This window comes from Tachysurus vachellii, chromosome 9 (genome assembly GCF_030014155.1).
Source record: "Tachysurus vachellii isolate PV-2020 chromosome 9, HZAU_Pvac_v1, whole genome shotgun sequence".
In the NCBI taxonomy this organism is placed as follows: Eukaryota; Metazoa; Chordata; class Actinopteri; order Siluriformes; family Bagridae; genus Tachysurus; species Tachysurus vachellii.
The window spans coordinates 25,939,164-25,949,163 of record NC_083468.1 but is presented as its reverse complement, the minus strand read 5'-3'; the positions used below and the strand labels follow the sequence as shown (position 1 = coordinate 25,949,163).

The following is a 10,000-nucleotide window of genomic DNA, read 5'->3' as shown; positions in this document are numbered from 1 at the left end:
AAGGGCACCTCAGTCGTCGTATTGCCGGCCCGAGACTCGAACCCACAACCTTAGGGTTAGGAGTCAGACTCTCTAACCATTAGGCCACGACTTCCCCAGTGAAGCACGGTGGCAGAAGCATCATGCGTTACGGTTGTTGTACAGCCAGAACTTTTAGTGAAGGGACTCATGAACAGATGGAAATACCAGTCGATATTAATGTATAAACTTCTGCTAATAAGCCAGAGATGTTTAGTGGAATCCATCTTTCACAGTTATAATACAGTCAAAGCTCCGACATCTACCGCTTTACTCCTTTGTCCTGTAAGGATGGGAAGTTTTTAAATATTCAATAAATACTTAAAACGCTTCTCAAGTTCCATTAACACACTGCACACTTTAAAAAACACACCCATGTTTGTGTTTATTTATTTATTTATGAATAAAATGTATTACAATATTTGTATTTTATTTAAAAAAAAAAATCCTGCTCTGATAAACAGATTTAAAAAAAATGTTTTTAATCATATTCAATTTATAATTACACAATTTTATATATTTAAAAGTAAAATATCTGCTATTTTTCATGATAAAATTTTTTTTTTGTTTTAAGGAAAGAATTTGTTACAAAACCTTTTTTTTTTTTTTTTTTTAGAACTTAATATATTTGTTTTAATATCAGTACCAATTTATTTAAAATAAAAATGATTGAATTTTGTTATAAATAAAAGATATTTTTTGTTCTTTATCTTGCAAGAATTATATTTTAACTACTGTTAAGATTCGCTCCTTTTACACGTTCTTTAACTTTTAAAAGCACTCTCATATTTTCTAACAACAATGTTTAATATATTATATGATATATATATATATATATATATATATATATATATATATATATATATATATATATATATATATACTGTTTGTATGGACTGTGTGTGTGTGTGTGTTTTCCACCTATTTAATCATCACTAATTTGCAAATTAGAATTAAACTTAAAAAAAAGAGTTATCGTCAGTAATAAACGGTAATAAACGGTAAGATCAGGAAATAATGGAAAAAGGAATTTAGTGAACCATCAAACCACACAGACCTTCACTTTCAATCTTTATTTGTTACATTAACTAACATAAATAATTTTTTATGAACAAAAGGCACACATTTCAAATATAAACAAGGAAAGCATATGTACAACTAATTAAGTACGGAAAATGGATGGCAGCGATGGGGGGAGGGGTGTGTCTTTACAAAAAAAAGGAAAAAAAAAAAAGAAAGAAAAAAAAGTCAATGTTTGATGGCGCCGAATCCGAGTGACGGCCCACCGGTGTATCGTAGAACCGAGAGTGGGATCGGATTCATAAATACGGACACAGGACCGCTGCGGACCGGTAGCCTGGAGTCAGTTCCTCAGACATGCACACTGTGGTGACTAAATGGTCCGTAACGTACCGTCCGTGACCGACTTCCAACAAACACGAGAATAATTATCCTCCCAAGCAATGAGCGTTGGCTCAGATGGCGACGGTGCCGGCCACCTCCTCATACTGGATAATAAAATACGGATAGCTCTGGTCATCGTTGAAGATGACGAAGATCTGCGGGTCTACACAGTTGTCCACGCAAGAGTCGAAGAGATCTCCGGCGGGCTGGCGAGGACACAGCGGGGGCGGCCGCCGCATGCCCGGGTTCCCCACCGTGAACTTTCCAGTCAGCACTTTGGCTAGGAACATGTAGTGGAGGCCGCGTGGCGAGCGCCGTGCAAAGCTGTGCGAATAGGCCGCCCGGCGTGCGAAGTAGCTCCCCTGACCAAACATGGTGGCGTGTTTCCCGCACACGCGGGGGTCGAAGTTGTGCTTGCAGATGCCCTCTACCACATCCTGAGAGGTGCCGTGGAAAAGGTGACGCTCGTTCAGGAGCCGCTCCACGTCCGACATGCGCCGCGACATGTACTCCTTCTTCCTGTGAGAGAGAGAGAGAGAGAGAGAGAGAGAGAGAGAGAGAGAGAAAGAGAGGACACTAGTCAGCCACATGATGCTTCAGTAACTGGAATGTGAGAGAAACGGGGTGGTATGCAAATCATCCTGGAGACATTATGCAAACAAAAGGCGTTCACTCCTTAGTGTTTGGACTTAAAGGTGGGGTCTCCGATTTTTGAAAGCCAATGTTGATATTTGAAATCACCAAAACAAACACGCCCCTAACCCAAACGGGTCCCACCCCTGTATTGATAGCTCCGCCCACACATACATACGTAACCCAGGCAACTAACGGAAAGAAACGTGTCTTTATCGTAGCTGAAGGGAAGAACAATACGATTGCAGATAAACAAACGAGCAAAAATGACACACAAGCATAATCATGTAAAGGACAAAGGCATATATTAGTTCTGTGTAACAAAGCAAAACCAACGTTACTCACCTATCGAGAAGGAAAAAAGCGCCTCGGCGTCTTAAGTAAAGTTGGTCACATATTCACAGATTGGAGTTTCCCGAGTCAATAACTCCTGAGCTAAACACTGTTACTACACAAAACACGGTTGTAGCTGCGTCTCTACATTACTACGATAGAAAAGAGGTGTTATTTGTGTAGTAACAGCGTTTAGCTCAGGAGTTATTGACTCAGGAAACTCCAATCTGTGAATATGTGACCAACTTCCTGCTCCTTCAGTTCTCTCCAGCGCTGGAAAGCTGATCCTATATTAACACGTCCTACTTCTTACCTTATCGTAAGTCTTTCTTCTCTTTCTTTCTTTGTTTTTATCCTCCATGTCAATGTTAAAACCGCTTTCTGCTAATGTCACACATGCGCACTGAACACTCTCTCCGCCCACACTGACAAGACACGCCCCTTTCTGCTCATTGGCTACATGTTTGTTTTGAATTTTGTTTTGAATTTTTTGAATTTTTTTTATTATTCGGCCCGAAGCATTTCTCACAAATCGGAGACCCTGCCTTTAACGTAATGTTTCCTGATTTAAAAATCAACATCGTGAACAGAACATATTTTTGTGGTATCGCTCAGGCTTCAAGTCTCAAGTCTACAAACCACAGTGGTTAATTTCATGCAGCGTCTCTAGAGAACAGGGTGGAGGATTCGTTAATAGACCACGAGGATGGGATCAGAGATTATTCCACATCCCTAAAAATAAGCAGCAGAACTCACGAAATCACCAACACCCGAGCGAACGGCGGCAATAAGGGCCTTTTATTACGCCTGTGTGGGGCTCTATTGTTGCTTATAAAGTGTGTGTGTGTGTGTGTGTGTGTGTGTGTGTGTGTGTGTGTGTGGTTACAACATATTACATCTATTTCTGTCCCCTTCATCTCACGAGTAAAGGCAGACATGGACATGAAAAGTGAGAAAAAGGAGAGAAAAGAAAGAATTTCATTCCTCAGCAAAGCTCATCATCGCTGTACCGTAAAATAGCGATAAACAGACAGAAAAGAGAGTGAAAAAGAAAACCGAACAAACGACAGAAAGGAGGGAATACAGAAATGAATTCAACATGAAAAAGCAGGAGAAAAAGAGAAGGAAAAGAGAAAAATGTTTCAAAACAAAGTGAAAGAGAAAATAAAGAGATACAAATTTAGAGGAAAGAGAGATGAAGCAGATTAAAGAGAAATGAGAAAGACATTTTAAAAAAGGTGTGAACGTGACACGGGCGAAAGAAGAGAAAAGGAGGACATGTCTAATAAAAGAGAGAAAGAAAAAATAAAATAAAAATAAAATGTGGCAAAGTTGTGAAAAACGGACCAATGAAAAAGAAACGAGAAAGAAAGAGAACAAATATAGGAAAAGCTAGAAAAGGAGTGAAAAACTAATAAAAATAAAATAAAAGAGAAAGAAAGAGAAAGAATATGGTGTAGAGAAAGTACCAAGTCTGAAGCAGGAACTTTCAAAAGGTTCCTGGAACTATAATTAAATCTCTGTCTGGTGTAGAAAGGCACCTAAAGTTCTTGTGATCCTGGAAAAGTACCTATAGGTTTAGAGCTTTGTGGTCTAAACACACACACACACACACACACACACACGCAGGCACGCACGCACGCACGCATGCACACACACGCAGGCACGCACGCATGCACACACACGCAGGCACGCACGCACACACCACAAACACAGGTGCTGCTACAACATACTAAATTGTGCTGATGGTGATACTTTACACCATCAAACCTACAAGGACAACACACATGCACACACAACCACAGGAGACATCACACATCTAAACCTGCAAAACACACACACACACACACACACACACACACAAGATCCAGTATCAGCCCACCTCTCTGACACCTTTCCCCCTGGTCCCACGTTTCCATGACGATGGCATATTAAAGAACAACAACAGCTTGGAACCTGGGACCCCGACATCATTTTCCTCCCACTCACGTACACACACATACACGCACGTACACACACACACACACACCAGTGTGACTCCTAGCACCTCTTCCTCCCCCTCAAACTTCCTCTGCTGAGTTGCTTCACATGCGCTTCTAAACTCCATATCGCTCTCTCACACACACACGCACACGCACACACACACCTGTTTCCGTCCTACAAATACAACGCGAGGGCCATTACCGTGGTTTATACCAGAGTACAAAACTAACGTCAGAGTCATCTCTCAACAGCAGACACGGCTGCACAGGAAGTAGCAGAGATTACAAATGTTAGGTGGAACCGCTAGCGCAGTGAGCACCTTCACACACGCTAAACACAGTCATGCTAGTCATTTTATTTTTTGACTTCTGCTGTTATCCTTATGGTGTTGAGATTTTACTGGTGTTAGTGTTATTATTATTATTATTATTATTATTATTATTATTTATTCATTCATTCATTCATTCATTTTCTACCTCTTATCCGAACTACCTCGGGTCACGGGGGCACCCTGGACGGAGTGCCAACCCATCGCAGGGCACACACACACACTCTCCTTCACTCACACAATCACACACTACGGACAATTTTCCAGAGATGCCAATCAACCTACCATGCATGTCTTTGGACCGGGGGAGGAAACTGGAGTACCCGGAGGAAACCCCCGAGGCACGGGGAGAACATGCAAACTCCACACACACAAGGCGGAGGTGGGAATCGAACCCCCAACCCTGGAGGTGTGAGGCGAACGTGCTAACCACTACGCCACCGTGCCCCCCATTATTATTATTATTATTATTATTATTATTATTATTATTAGCAGCAACAAGTAACAAACATTACCGCTTATATTTCTCCCAGAGAAAGGGATTCTGGAGGCGAAGGATCTTCAGGATGCGGAATTTGGTCTCGGACACTGTTTTGTGGAAGAGGTTGTAGACGGTGCGGTAGCTGCGGTCCTCGCGCGACACCGGCACCTGGATAAAGTCCTGTTCGGGGTTCATGGGAACCCACGTCTCGGGGAACATCCGGGGTCCTGATGTGGCTGTGGGAGAAAGGGGCTGAGGCCCGACGACTTCTAGCGCAGAGAGACCTCCGAGTGTCCTGTAACAACAAGAAAAAAAACACAATTTACAGATTGTTCATCTCTTCATCATGAACAAGATTCAAATCTTTAACTTCCCAGACGTTTATAAAGTTACCAGTCAGTCGTTTTAACCGTCTGTATAAGATAAGAAACGTTAGAAATGACTTCAATAATCTCAGTAACATCTTTACACCATTATTTGCATTTACACCATTAGCTACATGCTATCAAACATTTCTCACACATGAGTGGGATTTCATGAAATAGCTGGCTAGTTACGTGCTTCTAAACTACTGAACCTTCGTCCCGGATGCACATGAGATTTCAGTATCACTTTCAGTATCTCACGGATTTATTTAAACTTCAGCCAGTCAAATGTGATACTTAAAAAACCCACCATGACCGTAGTGTTTATCCCAAACGCTAGCCATGTTCACTAGCTGCTCGAAAACTAGCTCGTATCTCTCACAGATAAACGACGACCAATTAGCAATTTATTTAGCAGAAAGCTAACCATGCTAAAATGTAATGCTCTCATAACACCAATGATTTTATTAATCATCGCTATTATCCATGTTATCCATGTCACGGACACGACACATGAAAATATACAACGTTACCGCAACAACCGTGGATTTGTTCGAGTGCATTAGCTACATTAGCTAGTCAGCTAAAATCCTGCTAGCAATGAATGATTAAAAACAATTTGCTAATTAGTTTTCACATCAGGGGGCACGGTGGCTTAGTGGTTAGCACGTTCGCCTCACACCTCCAGGGTCGGGGTTCGATTCCCACCTCCGCCTTGTGTGTGTGGAGTTTGTATGTTCTCCCCGTGCTTCGGGGGTTTCCTCCGGGTACTCCGGTTTCCTCCCCCGGTCCAAAGACATGCATGGTAGGTTGATTGGCATCTCTCGAAAAATTGTCCCGATTGTGTGAGTGAATGAGAGTGTGTGTGTGTGTGTGCCCTGCGATGGGTTGGCACTCCGTCCAGGGTGTATCCTGTCTTGATGCCCGATGACGCCTGAGATAGGCACAGGCTCCCCGTGACCCGAGGTAGTTCGGATAAGCGGTAGAAGATGAATGAATGAGTTTTCACATCATTATCGTTCTCACATGCTAACATCGTTTTGATGTCTGTATGGCTATTTTTCATGTTTGCTAGCTCTCTTAGTTTCATCCTACATGCTAATGAGTATCTCACGAGACTTAAACTCACTGAATGAGTTTTCTGAACAGAAAAACAGGGATGTAAGTCTTTTTACGCCCAGTAAATAAACAAGGCTAAAACTCTGTGGTGATAAATTGGTACATCATCAGAAGGAAGCGACGGTGTTTTTTTAGCCTTCACTCCTCATAGGAGTGCGTCGAGGCGTGACCTGCAAGTTGGAACGACTTCCGTATTTAACCTGGTATTCCAGTCCACACAGGCATGACGAGGCACAGGCACAGTGGTATCGTTAGCCTGCCATTTTACACGAAGGGTGTGTTTGGCTTTTCTGTTCGTTTCCGCTTACGTGACGAGTGAGAGAAAAAAAAAGATTTCAGAGTCTCAGATTTTCTGTCTGAAGTCTGAGATGGTGTCTGAGAGCGCAGGTGTTTGTGGGATTGGGGGCATGATTGTTTGTGCTTTCCTCCCCCACTCTCTCTCTCTCTCTGTGTGTGTGTGTGTGTGTGTGTGTGTACATTCCAGCCAGGTAGACTTGATTGCTTCAGTCAGCATGACTGCCTACTGAATCATCCACAACCTTTGTTCTACTGAGTCCTGCCCCATTCTGTGTGTGTGTGTCTGTGTGTGTGTGTGTGTGTGTGTGTGTTTGTTCACAGCCGCTCCTAAAATCACAGACGATATTTTCCATGTTTTTTTCTCTATGAATAAGGAAATAAAGTTTCTTAATGCATGCAAATAAATAACAGGGAGGATACAGAAAGGTGTGTGAAGACTGTGTGTGAAGTTTTATGAGAGCAAGTGTGTGTATGTGTGTGTGTGTGTGTGGTGAGGCAGATTCCTCTTGCTGAGCAATATCACGCGGACAATCTGCCCCCGAGGATAAAGGTTTCCGCCCTAGGCTCTCGGCACACAGTGTTCCGGCCACACAGCGCTCTTCCTGACATGAAGCTGCTCACACAACGTGCTGTTCTGACCAGCGAAGACTTGAGGTTTGGAACTCACACCTTAACCACGACCCGAAAGCTTGCAGCGTGGCATAAATAAAAAGATCGTCACGTTCTATTTGTGGTCGTCACAAAACTGCTTGAGAGCCGTGAATTGATTCTGTATGCTTATAACCTTCCTTTTAAAACAGGAAGTCACAGTAACTGAACATTTAGGGTATATAGCAGACCCCCTCATCCAGAGCGACTTACATTTATCTTGTTTATACAACTGAGGGTTAAGGGCCTGGTTCAGGGGCCCCACATCCGCAGCTTGAAGGACCTTGAATTCAAACCCTCGACCTCCTACTCAGCAGTCCATCACCTTAACCGCTAAGCTACCACATCCCTACTTGCTAAATACAGAAGTGGAAATGGGAATTCTTGCCCACTCTGTGTGTCCATGGTAACAAGGACAAGATCGTAGACACGTGTTCGGTGTTACGCAGAGACGCAGAATCGTCACGTGTTTGAGTGGCGGATAAACCGATATTAATAACTCTTACTGATAGAGACTGATGGTGTATAAACAAAAAAACCCTCCTTCGAAAAGTCACATAACTCCAAAAATGTTTTCTCAGCTAAGCGAAGGTTGGAAAAGGGAACAGTGTGAAGGCAGAAGTGTCCAAATACACGTCAACAGCCGTGTCTGCAGCTACTGTAGAGCGAGACACGGCTCTGAGACCCAGGGGGCGGGGCATAGTCGGACGAACGTACGAGCGCAATGACTCTCAAAGCTCAAAGCTCAGAATCGACCCTTTGGATTTCAGATGATCGCTTTTAAGAGTTTCTTCTCCTCTTCTCTTTATATGAAGAACGGTAAAGTAAATCTCACAGTGAGACACACAGCACTGCAAGAGGAAGAAGAAGAAGAAGAGGAAGAAGAAGAAGAAGAAGAAGAAGAAGAAGAAGAAGAAGAAGAAAAAACCGCCCTGCTTCCCAAACAGCCACGTTCCTCTCTCATTCAGCCAGCTCCACTGGTCTGGAACCAATTTTTGTTTCATTCTCTCTCTCTCTCTCTTTCTGTTTCTTCTTTTCACATCTGCTGCTCTCCATCTGTTCTTCTGGAGTGCGTCTCCGGGTCGAGAGAGCCGGCGGGGACGACAGAAAGTTAACTCAGGTACACGAGGCATCGTTTAATGCGCCGCTGAAGCGCCGATGGTCCGCTTGGTCTAGAAGAACGGAGTGTACTCGGGCGGCATCGTCGATCAGAGCGATCGAGGCATCGACTCGTATTTAACAGCAGAAACTGTTCGAAGGCAGCTGCCGTGCTTTCAAAGTCAAATCGGGAGTTTGTTTCTAATAGCTGGGATTTCAGAACAAAGGGTTTCACTAACAGAGAACTTTATTTCTCTTCTGTTTCCGTTCCGCTGGAGGCTGTTAGAGCCACAAAAAAATAAAAAAATGCTGGACGACTGCAGAGAAAGGAGTTTTTTTACTGTCCCGAGCAGAGAAAACTATAAAGTTGTTCACTCTATCATCAGGTAGCAGGTGCAAGTAAGATTATTATAGATGTTCAAGCAGAAAAGAATGAAATAAAATTACTGTAGAACTGAGATACAGAGAACGCCGGAAAAACTGTGTTTTATGAAGAAGTGAAAAAAAAAAACTCAAAAAAAAAAAAAAATGTGGAGATTTGAAGCGCTTAAAAAAATGTAAACTCTTATTTAGAAATAAATTATAAAATTATTAATCATTGAATTCGTTATGTAATAAAATAATAATAGAAAATAAACTAGAGGACAAATGAAGATTTTCTTCGCTTGAAATGATTTAATAGTGAAATTTTACGGAATGAAAGTTTTATGTTTAGATTTTCTTTCCCACGATAATAAACTGCACGAATCACTTTATAATAAAACTGCATTGTTGTGTTTAAAAAAAAAAAAACCCAGCAAAACAGAACATGATTTTCAAACTCTACCATCTTATATCGCCATCCTTCTAACAGTTTTTTTTGGGAGTATCGTTATGAAAATAAAGCATAATTACAATAATAATAAAAGGTGAGTTTTCTTTAACGTCTCATAAACTTTTATTGTGACGTAATTGTTTTAGGATACGGATATCTCACAGTCTGTTGAGATCGGACCCTGGATGTGGTGTGTGAGGACGTTACGAGGATGTGGATACTTACTGCAGGTATGGCGAAAGTCTAATGGAGGACATGAAGTGTGGTCGTTTTTTGATCTGACGCCGGAAACCGAAGACGGCGTTCTGTTGGAAGCCCTCATGGATATTCAGGATGTACTGGTTCTGGAGCGTGATGAAGCGCACCTCCTTCAACCCTCGCTCGGTCGCTTCCTCGATCAAACGCACCACAGGCTGCGGGGAAACAGGGACAAAAAACAAACGAGAGAGATTAAGACGTGCTGAGAGACAGAGAGAGAG

At 42.4% G+C, this 10,000-nt stretch overlaps 1 protein-coding gene across 2 annotated transcripts in view; it reads right to left on the bottom strand.

The window, feature by feature from the left end:
• Positions 1-1,076: 1,076 nt before the first annotated feature.
• The window catches only part of tiparp (TCDD-inducible poly(ADP-ribose) polymerase), a 26,762-nt gene continuing 17,838 nt past the window's right edge, over positions 1,077-10,000 (bottom strand). For both annotated transcript variants that reach the window (XM_060878377.1, XM_060878376.1), the window contains exons 4-6: positions 9,747-9,934; positions 5,215-5,475; positions 1,077-1,941 (exon numbers count right to left, since the gene is read on the bottom strand). In XM_060878377.1, coding sequence (XP_060734360.1) covers positions 1,494-1,941; positions 5,215-5,475; positions 9,747-9,934 — 897 coding nt within the window. In that variant the 3' untranslated portion in view covers positions 1,077-1,493. The remainder of the gene's footprint in view (positions 1,942-5,214; positions 5,476-9,746; positions 9,935-10,000) is intronic.